The sequence below is a fragment of the Squalius cephalus genome (assembly GCF_949319135.1).
Source record: "Squalius cephalus genome assembly, chromosome: 3".
NCBI lineage: Eukaryota > Metazoa > Chordata > Actinopteri > Cypriniformes > Leuciscidae > Squalius > Squalius cephalus.
This window is the reverse complement of record NC_137124.1, coordinates 6771595-6787938: the sequence shown is the minus strand read 5'-3', so window position 1 is coordinate 6787938 and position 16344 is coordinate 6771595. Positions and strand designations below refer to the sequence as shown.

The 16344-nt window shown below is 38.2% G+C and overlaps 1 protein-coding gene across 1 annotated transcript in view; it reads right to left on the bottom strand.

Annotated features, from left to right (window-relative positions):
* The window catches only part of LOC307156321 (immunoglobulin superfamily member 1-like), a gene marked incomplete at its 5' end in the record, with an annotated part of 516462 nt that extends 504132 nt beyond the window's left edge, over positions 1-12330 (bottom strand). The window contains 4 exons of the mRNA XM_079867612.1: positions 1611-1898; positions 4940-5230; positions 5343-5600; positions 12255-12330. Of these exons, the coding sequence (XP_079723738.1) occupies positions 1611-1898; positions 4940-5230; positions 5343-5600; positions 12255-12330 (913 nt within the window). The remainder of the gene's footprint in view (positions 1-1610; positions 1899-4939; positions 5231-5342; positions 5601-12254) is intronic.
* Between the last annotated feature and the right edge of the window lie 4014 nt (positions 12331-16344).

The window sequence follows — 16344 nt, the reverse complement described above, 5'->3', positions numbered from 1 at the left end:
TGATTGTTTCCATCTCTAAACCAGCTGTATCTCCACTGAATGTCTCCTCTCTGTACGTCACATGTGAGAGTGACTCTCTCTCCTCTGAACACACGCTGATCTGGCGTCAGTTTTACAGTATTTTAGTCTGAAAAACTGCCGACACTCTCAATTTTCAATATATATTGGGTTCTGGCTTGTTTCTGTGAGCTCAGGGATCTCTAGCCGCAGTAGACAACCAGTTACTTAGTGCAGTGTTTTACATGGCGTCCCCACTGCGTGTAGCTACGAAGTGACCGTTCTCGAAAGGGAACGTACTCGGTTACTATCATCACCTCGGTTCCCTGAGAGTTAGGGAACGAGTATTGCGTAGCCAGCCGCACTATAGTAACATGGCAAGTATGTCACTTCAGTCGATGTAACCTGCTATAATGGTGGATTTGGGGACTAATATTGGCTAAGGCCAAGCCCAAGGGGGCGTGCCCGTGCCATTGGATGTGCAGTTGCCGCAGCACAGACAATGAGTGAGCCAGATACTCACTGTGCTAGCTGTGCAGCTGCAAATGCGTTTTACATTTTAGGCTTCAGAATTTTAGAGGAAAAGGAGTTTCCCACTGCATATAGCTATACGCAATACTCGTTCCCTAACTCTCAGGGAACCAAGGTTATGATAGTAACCGAGTATGTTACTCGTGATCAACAGCTTCATGCTGGTTAGCAAGACTGACTGAAATGATCAGGATGATGGAGACTAAAATACGCTTCTTAGTCATTTTACTTCATTCATATGAAATCATAGGATTCATTTTATGATACAGTTATGGTGCTTTTGTGTCCTTTTTGAAGTCTTATAATATTCATTCATTATAATAGCGATCAGCACATTACTAAATATATATATATATATATATATATATATATATATATATATATATATATATATATATATATCAATTTTTTTTTTATTTTTTTTTTTTTTTTTTCAGGGAAGATATATAGATTTGAAACTACACAGGGGTGTGGGAGATTAAATGATGGCAGAATTTTCATACTCAGGTGAGCTAATGTTGAAACTTTGGTGTGAGTGTCAGATAAAACGCATCTTAAATCTAATGTTTGATGAACTGCAAATCATAATCAAGTCAATGACAGAATCGTCTGAAAAGCAAGGCTGCATTTGTATAAAGACTCAAAGATTCTCAGAAAGTGTAAGCAGAAAAAAAGTAATTACATACAGAAAAATGTTTTGTTAAAAAAAAAAATACTGAACAGATGGAATTGAAGTGTAATTAGCAGCCATTAACAGAACTATTTTTAGCTGTTTCTCAGATCTGTGTTCACATGCGTCAGACAGACGTCTTTATTTGTTTTGTTTCTGTTTTATAAGAACTTCATGAGTGTTGTGTTTTTAAGATTACACTTAAAGTTAAAAACACTTTAGCTTTAAAATGCATTTCAGACCTCTGCATTCAGTTTCATTGTTTTTCTCCTTCAAATAGTTTGTAACACAAAAACAGAGATAGAGGAGGAACAGAGGAGTGACAACTGTATTTATCAGCAGTGTGAATGAGAGTAAAAGTCTCTCATGATCATGTAGAGAGAGTTTAAGAGGACAATGATGTTCAACTCACCCTTCACAGAGAGAGAAACAGCAGAGCTTGATGTTGATGAGTTTGGTCTTCCATCTCTCTGTCCTTTACACCCGTACTGACCCTGATCAGACTCAGTAGCTCCTCTGATAGTGAGAGTGTCTCTGTTTACAGTGTAACGATCATCAGACGTCTGTAATATTACACTGTCTTTATACCACTCATATCTCCAGTCACTGTGATCAGACTTTATCACACACTTCAGATTGACTGTTTCTCCAGTGAATACAGGACTGTCTGGTGTCACAGTCACTGCAGATGTGGGTAAATCTGAGAAGAGAGACAAAACACACTGACTTGGACAAATGATCATTGCATTCCCCAATAGCGTCCATCGATGCAGTGTCTCGTTCCCTGTTCTCAGGGAACATAGGTAACCTGAGACGTTTTCTCATACATTCTGAGGCCTCGGCTCCATCATTTAAGCCCGTCTAGTTCGTCCCAAAGCCGGTTTCCGATAACGGGTGAAGGTCTCTGCAAGACCTCAGACTGCCAATTGGTTATTGGTCAATTATATAATAGTTTAGCAATACATTTGATTATTCTATTTAACTCTTTACTTATATTGTACCCGTTTATATTAGGAAGCTATTTTGCTCAGAGGTCCTCACACCTTGTTTAACATGGGTCTCACGTTCACAAGCTCGTCAACTCCATTCACTAAACATGGTAATTGCTATACTGTATACCCGAGATCGGTTGCATTCACGCTTAAACAATCAAAGATACTTTAGTATAGCCCCCGTGATTGCATACACTTGAAATTAAAGTAACGTTTACTTCAGTACAGGTATGGCCACTACTACAGATATAAGTAAACCAACTTTACTTGTCTTATAATAGCTTTGGATTGGCCATGCAGTGGTTTCCCCATGTACACTACACTAATCTAAATTAAAACCGAGGTAAGACACACCCAGATTTAGGTTGGTCAAGCAGCACTTTTACCTAAACAAAAATCCACTTCTTGTCTTTGCAAAACACTCACACTTGAATTAATGCCAAATATTAGTCATCACTAATATGGCGCAAAACTTGTAGTAACATACAAATCCGTTTGATCTACTTGGGAAAACAATTTCAGAATAAAATTTTGGAATAAAATAAAATGTCACACTTTATTATGTCAGGTAAATGTATCATGCCAATTTCATAATCAGTTCAAAGATAATAAATAGAAAACACCAAATGCTCTAAAATAAAGAGAGAATATGCCAACCTGACATTATAAAATGATGCAGAGTGCCTGCATATATTCTGGAACACAAATCACCACGAGCCTCTTGTTGCAATTCATTATATACCCAGACCAAGACAGAAACTTCTTTCACATGGAAACATTTGCTAACAATGGGAATTTGCATTCAGAGTTTATACCTTTTGAGAGCCGGATGCCGTTTGCCTGGAAGACACACCCTCCTCTGTGTGCAAGTTATCTCTAAACTCTTAACCCTTTAAGTGTCACCCCCCTTTTTTTAAATATTCATGAAAATGCACATTTCGAATTTAAATGGTTGTAATTAAAGAATGCTTTGGAGTATAGACGTAAAATTGGTCTTGTTTTAAAGAAGACATTTGGCAGATTTTTGTTGAAGTGAAATAAATTAAGAAAGTGAAACAAAAAAAAAGTTATAGAAGTTTGAGTTTATGAAAATGTACAATGTAAAAAATTTAATTATTCATATTTTATATAAAATATATATTTTTAAAACCTGGCCGACTCTAAAACTGCTAGAAAATCAAAGCCAAAAATCTGAATAAGTTGTGTTTCAAATTTTAGGTTGATATCTCAAAAAATGAGCTTTCAGTGAGATTTTGTTTGGGCGCAGTACCAAACATTTTCACTAGGTGACAACCAGACTCCATTACTGCCCATATAAGGGCGCCTTCATTTCCATATGCGTTATTAAAAACATTTTTATATCTTTTTTTTCTAAAATAATTGAATGGATGATTTCTTTTGAACTCTTGGCATGAAAACAAACTGAGGTTTCAGCCATTCTTTCATGATTTTTCATGTTCATTGCTATTTCAAAATAAAGGTCTGAACACGCCTTAGGAATATGAAAATATTTTTGTTGCAAATTGATAAATTACAGCTCCATTATAATTTATTTTGGAAATCATTCACCAAATATGAAAACTAGAGTTTGTAAGCTTTCAAATGATATATAGTTTGTCAAGATTAGTTTATGTTTATTATAGGATATTACTGTTTTAAATATGTAATGATTTTGGGCCCACCGGTGGGCCGGTGACACTTAAGGGCTTTATTACCTTTTGTTTTACTTCTTTGGGAATGAGACCCTTTGTACCAGTCGCACTGAGACATTTCAAATTATACCAAACATGTATAATTACTTATTGTACACATTTAACATTGCATAGGTTTTTAGTGAGTTTTAGGTGAGGAGGAGAAGAGGGGGAGCAGGGGGAGATGATGAGACTGTAAAAGTGAGGTGTGAGCTGCACTGTGTGCTGCATCTCGGATGTTTCTGTTACATATCGTCACCTTCCTAAAATAATGTTATTTTTTGACAAAAATTTTTTTTTTTTTTTTTTTTTTTTTTTTTTTTTGCTTGCATAAGTCATCTCCTCATGATGCTGGCTGGCCACCTTTGGTAAAATCGCCCACATCCTCAGTTGAAGAGATCATTCTACCCCTGTAGTAAAATGTCAAGAGTGTGACTTAGGCCGTTTAATTTTGCCTAAGTCAAAAGACAATGAGACTTACGCAATTTTACAAGCTTTTCAAGATGGCAGCTGCATCAAGAAGAACGATTTTTTTTGTGTGTGTTTTCTGAGAAACCTGAAAAAAATTGCTTGGCCAATCATTTTAGGAAGGTGACGATATGCAAGAGAGAGTTCAAAAGTTAATTCTCAGGAGAGCCTTTTGCTTTCTCCCGGGGTAGCCTATGCTTACTGGCACCCGCCTTACAGTCAAGATCTCAGACAAACACTGATCAGAAACATCAGCCGTGAAACTGAACTGTTCATATGAATTTCCATCTCTAAACCAGCTGTATCTCCACTGAAAGTCTCCTCCCTTATGTCACGTCAGAGTGACTTTCTCTCCTCTGAACTCATGCTGATCTGGCGTCAGTTTTACTACAGTATTTTAGTCTGAAAAACTGACAACACTCTCAGGCCATGAGAACTGAACATGTCTGGAGGATATAGATAATGAACTCTGAAAAGATCTGTGATCCTAATCACCCTGTCACTGTATAGAAAGTAAGCTCAGATTTACTTGGTGATATTCTCAATGTCTTCAGGTTAAAGTGAAGTGATGAAATGATGAACACACTCACCTGATACTGTCAGTGTAACTCCATCACTGATCTCTGAGTACTGTGGGGTTTCAGTCTGAGTTCCTCTACAGCTGTACAGACCAGCATGAGACAGATCCACAGATGTGATTATATAGATCTGGTCTTGTCCTGCGCTGTTATAGATCTGGTCTGTTCTTCTGCTGTTATCTTGATCTTTATACCAGCTGTACCTCCAGACTCCTGTCTCCTGTATGTCACATGTGAGAGTGACTCTCTCTCCTCTGAACACATGAACATCAGGCTTCACCTTCACTACAGGTTTGGGTCTCTCTGTGAAATGAGCAAACAACACACTTCATGAATCTTTTAAAACTCAAAATTAGCTTTCAATAAAAATAATAATAATAATAAGTAAAAAACTACAAAGTAAAAGGGCACTTACCTCTCACTGTTATCTTTATTGCATAACTGAAGTGTGTGTATTCTCTTCGCTTTGCTCTACACCCGTATGTTCCTCCATCAGAGACTCTCACAGATCTGATTGTTTTAGTTGCTGCATAATCACTGGATTCCCAGTTTGAGTCTTTCCACCAGAGAAACGTCCATCCAGTTGAGCTTCCCACGTCACAGCTGAGAGTAACTGTGTCTCCAGTGAACACTGAACTCTGGGGCTTTACAGTCAGAATCGGCTGCGGTTTATCTGGAAGTGAACAGTGATGCAGTGTTGAGCTCATTTATAGTGTTGGTCATATGTTTCACTAGTCTTCTGTATTGTCATTCTTTTTAAACAGTAAACTGTAATTTATTTTGATTTAAAGGGGTGTTTGTCTTTTCTGCTCCCACTAGTGACACCAAACAGAAAATTCCTGCACTTTCAAAGAAAAGTTCCAAACTAAACTGCCAGTGTGAAGGCACCCATGGATCTGTGTCTCATTTCGAAGGCTGCGTCCTCTTAAAATACACATAAAGGATGTCTTATTTCAGGACAACTACGTCGTAGGCTGTGTAGCGCGCCCTGATGTGCACTTCTCAAAAAATGTAACAACACGTCAATTCTACGCAGATGCAAGTGCTGTGATTGGTCTGCTAGAACCCCTCTCTCAGGTTTCACATGCTTCCTCTGCATGTGGAATTGTGTGTCAGTGCGGACAACGACGCAGAAGTATAAACGGAAACCGACGTGTAGTCTACAGCGTAGAGGCTCTGCCGTAGGTCCGATGCAGAAGTATAAATCAGCCTGAAAGGTACGTGCGCTACACAACCTACGACGTAGCTACGGCATGAGTTTGACGCAGGAGTATAAATTGGGCTTTACGCGTTGAAATAAATTAAACAACTTAAGTCACCAGTGAGTTTTTATTTTGCCTCTAGAGGCCACTCTCTCTCTCTCTGTATAATGTCAGCAACAGCAATGTCCCTTCTCAGCAATAGTATCCAGCTGCAGCCCCACAGCGCCCACACACGTCTCAGGACACACACACCAGACCACAGGTTTCAGGACACACAATCCAGACCACACGTCTCAGGACACACACACCAGGCAACAAGTTTCAGTACACACAAACCAGGGCACACGTTTCAGGACACACACACCAGGCAACAAGTTTCAGTACACACAAACCAGACCACACGTTTCAGGACACACAAACCAGACCACACGTTTCAGGACACACACACACCAGGGCACATGTTTTAGGACACACACACCAGGCCACACGTCTCAGGACACACAATCCAGACCACACGATTCAGGACACACACACCAGGGCACACGTTTCAGGACACACACACCAGGGCAAACGTTTCAGGACACACACACCAGGGCAAACATTCCAGGACACACAAACCAGACCACACGTCTCAGGACACACACCAGGGCACACGTTTCAGGACACACACACACACACACACCAGGGCACACGTTTTTAACCCACAGGAAGTAAAGGGGCAGTATCTTTAGATCTGATTGATGAAATACTCATTTTAATTGTAATAATTGTGTCATTTTCCACAATCGGAACATGTTTCATGAAGTTACAAGCAGAAATGTGTCTAAAATTCAGCATCCATATATGGTTTACATATGGGTCTCTTGAGGGGCTTCTTTTACAAAATCTCACTCAAGGTTAGTAAAAAGCCTGAAACAATTATGCTTGTTATATTCTACTCATTGAGACCTTTCAAATGACATATGACACAGGACTATCAGAGCTTTATGATGTAATTGACATATTGCAGTATGTAGTACAAAAAAAGTAGTTTATAAATTATAAAATCATTATTTTTATAACACCTATCAGCAAATAACTCAGCACTACTTAGGAGTTTATCCAATTGGCTACATTCATTGTAAATTTTCAAATGACACCTATTTTAAGTTGATCATGGTAATATTTTTGAAAAATATTATGATTATTTTTTTCGTAGCTAGGTGGCGCCTGCGCCACTCCGCAGAGGGATACTCCATTTTAGAGGGATAACTCAGCACTCGTCAGGAGTTTAAGCTTTAAAATGATACCTATTGTGTTTTGGTTGAATGTTCCATTCAGTGGTTGCTTAGTAATTTGATTATGCATTTTTTTTTTTTTTTTTTTTGCGGGGGTGTTTAAAGGGATACTCAATCTCTGGAAAGATGAATGTGTATTTAAAATAGGTCATTTATGTAGAAGAAATGTGAAGAAATTTTTGAATTTGGAGCTTTCTAGACTGAGAAAAGACAGAAAATGTATTTTTGGCTTATGTGGATGAAAGACAACAACTCCTAGAATGCACTTGCTTCGCTGCCCTAGGAGGCCACTCCCAAGCCACGCCTACCGGTAAGAGAGCGCAGTTGAAAACAACAAGGTTAGGCTACTACGCCTACTAGTGAGTCCCCGTGACGAGTTTGCCCGGGATTTCAAGATCGCCCAAAATGTCCGGGATTCGGCTTTTGCGTTCTACAGTCGCCATTCATCATGTTTACTGTGGCGAGCAGGACGAGGCTGAGGGCCGCGGGAGAACGGCGCGAGACCGGTGGCGTCATTACTGAGACGCGCCGGTCTTGTATCTCTCACAGAGGAGCGGTAATTTTCTTAGCAATGTTAAAACGCACATCAACCAATCACTTGTTTAGCGTTCATGTAAACAGTACATTCAGATTCACCAATCGGAATGAATTCTGTTAGATTGAAACAATAGGTGTGCATGTAAACAATGAATGGCGACTGCAGAAAGCAAAAGCCGAATCCCGGACATTTTGAACGATCTCGACGACCGGACATGTCCGGGAAAAAGATGTCCCTCGTCTCAGGGGGATATGAGGGTGGAAAGCATGGTAATTCGAAAATACTACAGGTTTTCTACTAATACAAAGCTTAATGCTAAATCCTGAAGTATCCCTTTAAGGGGTTAAAGAAATTCCTTTTTAACCCTCTGGAGTCTGGGGTGTTTTTGGGGTCCTTGAGATGTTCTGACATGCCCTGACATTTGTGCTTTTTTCAGTTGCTTATAAACATATTAATGGCAAAGGTGTAAATTCACTCTATATAGCACAAACAGGACTTCCATAATATGTGAGCCACATGTATGTACATGTTTTCATTTTTGAGAGAATAATGTTTATGCATGGTTATCGAAAAAACAAAAAATTAAAGTTTCTGAAATAAGGCCACAAAACACATACTAAATATGTGGCAATAAGACTTTTGACTAATGGATGTCATCGCCTAGAGCTTTTTCTTCAAAATGATGTGAAAATCATCCTGCCTAATCATTCACATAAAACGATACATTGATTTTAGTTTTGTGAAACACTTTTAGTTTGGAAAGCCAATATGTGGATGGGGCGTAAACGCTCCAACAGCATCATGCATATTTAGTAGTTCACACCTGGTGAGACAATGTCCCTGCATACTTAATTAGCCATTCATTCAGGTGTGTCACCTATAGCTAACTTAAATATACAAGCTTCATAAAAATTATCATTCTAGGAGAAAATTTCAGATGGCATTTAGAGGCTTTTGCATCTGAACTCTTCATATATACACACACATATATATATATGCATGCACATACATACTTTATAATCTTTTCAAAACTAGTCAACGTCTTTCAAAACTAAAGTATACATTTTATCAAGGTATCAACGTATTTCAAGGTAAAGGATTCATTAGTTAGTTGATGACTTTATTTTTGACAAAACACATACAGTATATATTCCTCATCTCAGTATAGCAATGGAGTTTGCTAAAAGCTGTTCATTCAATACAGCAGTATTTGAAAATCGATCATATTTTGTAAAATTACATTTATATTTGCATTTATGTCAAAACCTAGACACTTTTAAACATCAAAAGGACATTTATTAATATGTATTCGTATCAAAATGACAAATAAACAGATTTTCCTATTCAATTTTGCATGGAAACGCTTCCAAGACGCTTGCGTGTCGCGTGAAAAATAGGCGTCGGTTCTATTTCAGCATGCACACGTTTTCTACGCGGCTCGTGCCGCGCCTGAGACGCGCGTCTCACACAGGCAGTGTGCAAACTCTAAACTGTTAACATGGGAGCCGGAATAAAAACGGACACGCCACGCAGCTGAGACGCTTACGCCACGCATCCAGTGTTTCACCGGCCTTATCCAGCGGATGTGGGCGTTTCACAGGTTTGTATGGATCGCCTCACATTTGCGTTTGAATAGCGCGGTCTCCGTAGGCGGAGTCACATTAAAACTTAATTAGCTGAGATGAGAACGACTGACATCTCTCTCTTTACATACATATTATATAAACTGTGAATATTTGTTTTTTATAAAAAATAATTCATTTAAAAGAAGAGAATTCAAGCTTCATGCCTGTGTGTCTGTATGCCTGTTTGACTGAGTATTCGCTGAGTTACAGTTCATTTTCGGAAGCGTTTCAGAATTGACTTCACTGACGGAGAGTAGGCAGAACTCGCATCATGTTTATTTTTCTTTATTTGGCGAAAAGCACAACACTTTGTTTTTATTATGAGCATACACAAAAAAATAAATACACACTAAACAGGATCGATTGATGTATAACACAAGCATATAAGATAAAAATTAATATTTTTTTATTATTTATTTTTTGCACTCATACGGAAAAAAACTAGCCTATCGCGCCGGCGCGATAGCCGACCCCAGGGGGTTAAGGACTACAACAAACTGATGGTAGGGATTACACAACATTCCTCCCGGGTTAGTGACATCACAAACCCTAAAATTTACATAAACCCCGCCCCCTGGAAGACGATATATAGATTATCAAGACAGAATATGCTAATCAGTGAATGGAAGATAACTACACATAAGCTACATAAATTCATCAACTAACCATACAGAAATGTATTGTTGATTCTACATGTTGTCACTTCACGAGTCTCTCCATCATTGTCTGAATCCGTTTTGAACATAAAAGGCGAAAAGTTTTTTTTTTTTTTTTTCAGTGCGTGTGTGTGTGAGGATAAAGGACACAAGCTCTTTGAGCTCCGCCCTCTGTGCCGGGAGCAGCAGCTCATTTGCATTTAAAGGAACAGACACAAAATGGTGTGTTTTTGCTCACCCTCAAAAAGTGACAATTTTAACATGCTATATAAAAATATCTATAGGGTATTTTGAGCTAAAACTTCACATACACACTCTGGGGATATCAACGACTTATTTTACATCTTGTGAAAAGGGCATTATACCACCCTTTTAACATAAGTTAATACATTCCTTTTGTGATTAATTGTAATAATTACAATGAGATTTTTGGATACACAAGGAGTCTGACAAAAGCCGCTATGAGTGTATATCAAGGAAGGAAGGTAAGTAGGTAGGTAGGTAGGTAGGTAGGTGTAAGGTAGGTAGGTAGATGTGTTATTGCAAATATTACATTTATATGAACTATTAAAACATTATTCATTGCCATTTTATAATAAAGCAACTCCCAATAATCAGACACAAGAAATTGCCTGTGCAATGGATACATTCAACAGACGTGTTCAGGAGCCCCGTGGTAGAGCTTCTTTTCCTCAAAATGGAAGAGGAGGACAAGGAAATGGCCCTCCGAAATCTCATGAACCAGTTGGACAATTCCAAAGAGCCCATGTCATTAGGGATGACATAAAGTCTTTTTTTGGAAGAATGCAATTCAATAATGGGACTGAAAAATAAACTGTTCTTTTCAAGAGTGTTAAGTTGATAAATGTTCCTTTTTATTAATTTTATTATTATATATTACAATTATACATGTGCACAATTTTGTTCTATTATGTGTTGTTGAAATGTCTTGGTAGTAAGGTTTCATTTGTTTACATTAGTTAATGCATTACCATGAATTAACAATGAACAATATATTTCATTAGCCATTTGTTAATGAAAATGTTTATATTAATGTTAGTTCAGTGTATTAACTAATGCTAACAAATACAAATTTTGATCTTAAAATGTATTAGTAAATGCTGAGATCAACTAAGATTAATGCTGTAGAAGTATTGCTCATTGTTAGTTCATGTTAAAGGGTAGTTCACACAAAAATGAAAATTATGTAATTTACTCACCCTTAAGTTGTTCTGACTAAACGTGTAAGAGTTTCTTTCTTCTGCTGAACACAAAAGAAGATATTTGAAAGAATGTTGGTAACCAAACAGTTGCTGGTCCCCATTTACTTCCATAGTTTGAAAAAAGTCAATGGGGACTAGAAATGGTTTGTTAACCATCATTCTTCAAAATAATTTTTTGTGTATGTATTCAACAGAACAAAGAAACAGGTTTAGTCAGAACAACGTGAGGGTGAGTAAATTTTAAATTGTGGGTGAACTATGCTTTTAAATAATGTAGTTAACTAATGTTAACAAATGAAACCTTAAAGTGTTACCAGCGTCTTTTTAAATGAGAACATGTTGCACATGTTTTTTAAATTTAATATTCATCTTGAATTTTAAAATAAAAAGTATATTTGCCATCAAATATCCACACTCTGTGACTGTGTATTTGTTACAAAATGAACATGAAGTGAATATTACCTCATAATAGCCTACTGTCAAAAACACCATAATATTACATTAGTTAACTACATTGTTTAAAATTAATATCAATAAATAATCAGATCATGTTTTATGTTTAGTAATTAAGGTAATATTGAATATTGTACATGTATTTATTCTATGAAATCCATGATATATCCATCAAATAGCTTGTATTATACATCAAACAAAATAGCTAAAAAATAAAAAAATAAACTGTAGGTGGCGTGACTCTAATAAGACCCGCTCTAAACCATATATGGTTCACCTCCGCTTCCGGCCTGAAACGTGTGGTCTGGCTTGTGTGTCCTGAAAAGTGTGGCCTGGGGTGCTTCTCAATATACCTCCTCGACTCCTCTCTCCTCCGTCCTCCATCCTTTGACCCGGAAACCGATTGAGCTCAACCATCTTGAAGGACATCTCAATTCTCTAACTGCACCATGAGGAGTTGAGGATCGAGGAGTTAGAAGGCTTCCTGAGGAGTCATGAGCGAGGATACACAGGTGTGTCCTATACAGAAGAGTTTTATCGACTAAACGTGACACACGTATCAATTCTCCTCCCCCGTCACAATCCTTTTAATTTATACTTTACCTCTGCAGTGTAAATAAACCACACATCTCACATATTTCAACAGGAAATCTTGCTTTATTATTATTTATTATGAATTTCTTAAAGGACAAGTTCGGTATTTTACACTTAAAGCCCTGTTTACAGATCGTTTCTGATGAAATAGAACGGTTAAGATTAAAATGTGGACACATGCTGCTGTCCCGAGAATTTTAGGTTTATTTCGCTTTCCCCCCCACCTACACAATGGAAGCCTATGGGCACTGGAACAATCCTTCATAAAACGCATTAAACGTTCGTTTACAAAGACGTGAAACTCACCGAGTGGTCAGGGGTGTTCAATGATATGCTCACAAAAAAATCGCTGCAAAAGATGCTTTCCAACAGGTGTTTTACCATTTGTTGTAAAACTGTGGACCTATTTTTCCAAACGTCTCACACCCGTAGATTCTTCCGTTGAGAGCCTGAATAATAAACACTCCAGCCCCGTTGGTGGCGATAATGCACCTTTGCCAATTACAAGCAAACCACTGGCATTTAATTGAATACACAGAAGAAGCAGAAGAAGAAGCGGCGGAGTAATACCGTACCGCACACAGCCCATCCAATTCAAGTCAATGGAGTTGGACAAAAACTACGATAAAACCTGTTGGAAAGCATCTTTTGCAGCGATTTTTGTGTGAGCATATCAGTGAACACCCCTGACCACTCGGTGAGTTTCACGTCTTTGTAATCGAAAGTTTAATGCGTTTTAGGAAGGATTGTTCCAGTGCCCATAGGCTGCCATTGTGTAGGTGGGGGGGAGAAGCGAAATAAACCTAAAATTCTCGGGACAGGAGCATGTGTCCACATTTTTATCTCAACCATTCTATTTCATCAGAAACGATCTGTAAACAGGGCTTTAAGTGTAAAATACCGAACTTGTCCTTTAAATAACCAAACTTCAACAACATACTGTAAGGGCAGATCCTTTGAGCGCAGCTGATGACACTGTGAACTGACGCTCGAGTGATCAAGTATTCCAATGTAATAAATAAACTTTCCTTCGATTCCTCCATCCTCGCGTCTTTTCCTTGCAGCCTTCCCTCGCATCCTACAGGGGGTGGAGCTGAGACACGAGGAAAGGAAGCAAGGAAAGGAAACGAGGATGCACAAATAAGAAATGAGAAGCACCCCTGGTGTGTGTGTCCTGAAATGTGTGGTCTGGATTCTGTGTCCTGAAATGTGTGGTCTGGATTGTGTGTCCTGAAAGCTGTGGTCTGGATTGTGTGTCCTGAAAGGTGTGGCCTGGTGTGTGTGTCCTGAAGCGTGTGTCCTGAGACGTGTGTGGGCGCTGCGGGGCTGCAGCTGCTCTCGTACTGTATAATGACAGCACAGTCTTTTCAGCCGCTCCAGCAACAGACGCAACCCAGAAAAACTATCGGTATGGATTTTGCCGATAACCCATAGCTCCACCAATCAACTATCGATACCGATATGTCGCAAAACCAATGAATTGGTCGACCTCTAATATTCATATCCAACCTACATCCAACCTTATTTTGTATTCACATATTACACAACTGCAGGTTGTACAATATTCACATAATATAAGACAGTAAAAAATAGTGCTGATATAAACTTGCAATGTGGTAATGTCTTGTGACAGTTTGAATCATTCATTTTTGCATAATGTGAATCTGTTTCACATAAGAAATAGATAATATAATCTATGTGCTCTATATGAGAGTTTAGGAGGACAATGATGTTTAACTCATCACTAGGAAAACCGGACATTTTAACGTTTTCATCAAAAAAAGAATGTTTGGAAAACACTTTGGTCTTGGTCTCAGTTTGTGGTTTTGACTTCAACACTAACAATCTGTAAGTCATGCCATTCACTCTGACTTCAGTACAAAACTCATTTTCTATTGTCATGATAAACCTGAATATAACCTGTAACCATAGTGACAGTGACCAAAGTACACATCAAAGATGGAGACACCTATAACACTGGAAAGTCACAATTTACATGATTTTATAATAAACCAAAACCTCCACGAAACACGCAACACACACAAGACGTGTGCAGTTACTGAATAATGACTAAATGTGAATTTCTTCAGTCCTCTTATAACAACAGATGATGTGGCTGAAGATTATAAGTGTTGAAATATTAATTGAAATGATCAGTAAACAGATGTGAATATGAAGACTCACCTGATACTGTCAGTGTAACAGCAACACTGAGGTCTGTCCATGAGCCGCATCTCTCTCCTCTACAGCTGTATTCACCACTGAGAGACACATCAGCTGTGAAACTGAACTCTGCTGTTGTTGTTCTTGTATATGGACAGACAGTGTTTCCATCTCTAAACCAGCTGTATCTCCACTGAATGTCTCCTCCTCTCTGTATGACACATGTGAGAGTGACTGTCTCTCCTATGAACACACGCTGATCTGGCTTCACCGTCACTACAGGTTTCACTGAGAAACATAGAAGTAAATATTGAAAAACATTGCAGTATCAAGATCACTGTCATGAACTTAAAACTTCCTCAGGAGAAAAAACACTTTAATTAAAAATCTAGTTTGCTTGTAAATTGTAATGATAACATAACAAAAATAATAATGTATTGGTATGAAATTGATATATTTATCCATATTTATCCTGTTTTATACTGTGGATTATGATATTTTTGTGTGTGTTAAATCAAGGTCTGTGTAAATGCTGCAATTATATTTTTTATATAATTTATATCTAATTTGTTTACATTTTTTTAAATCACTTTCATAATTTATAAGTTTATAATTTAAGTTGTGTTTGTTATTTATACATTATTTATTTATTATAACAGTACCTTTATTTTAAAGGATTATGTGGACTTCATGTCTGATTCTTAGATCATGCATGGAAGCGGCATAGTAACCCCAGAGTGCAGTCTGGATGATTGGGGCAGGGCGACACATTAAAGCAACAACATGGAACTTTTCCTCTGCGGTCGCCCTACAGGTTGGAAGCGGAATTGTCCATTACCGCTGTCGTAAAATGATTTACGGTTACTGTATATGAAGCATGCAGGTTTTTTTCATATGGGCAATGATAATATTATTAATCTTCCCCCTTTCATAATTTATACATGTTTAGTAGACTAAACATTTTAACTCAAACATTTGCGATTTGCATGTCGATTGCAATGCTCAAATCTGAACGAGAATGATAGCGATAGCATCCTAACCATCTAAAACTACCATGTTAGTGTTTACTAGCTACCAGATTGATAATTCGCTCATCTACTAGCTGATTCATGAAGATAAATAAATGGAGGACCAGATAGTTTCCGTAACGTAGCCAGGCAGACAACAGATTAGAAAAACTAAAGATAGTATGCAAGCAATTTACAGTTACTTACTAGTTCAACAGCATGACGGCCAAGTCAGCATCGGTCTGGTAACTCTCCTCCTCCATAAGCTAACGCCAGCGAGCAAACGCTCGACCAATATTGATCCTCGTCCTGCCTTTCAGTTTATCACTCTCCCTTTTCCTCTTCCGACTCTACTCCGACAAAACCTTGGACTTCTTACGTTTCGCTGCTGCTTCAGCCATGACGAAAACAGACGTACGAAAACAAACGCGCTGGTTGGCCACATTTGAGGAAGTGGTGGGCGAAGTGACGTATGCCGTAAAGCAGTCGAATTTTGTAGTTCTTTTTGAGCGCTGGTTACTACCCGCACCGCGAAGTTACATAGTGCCAGTAAAAGCGATACAGACCCCGTCAGGCTCTGGCAGACGTCTCATTCAACCTATTGTAAGTCGATGTACTATCACAAGGGTCTTGGAAATATATTATGAAGGTTGAAAAGTTACATGTTGTTACTTTAAGG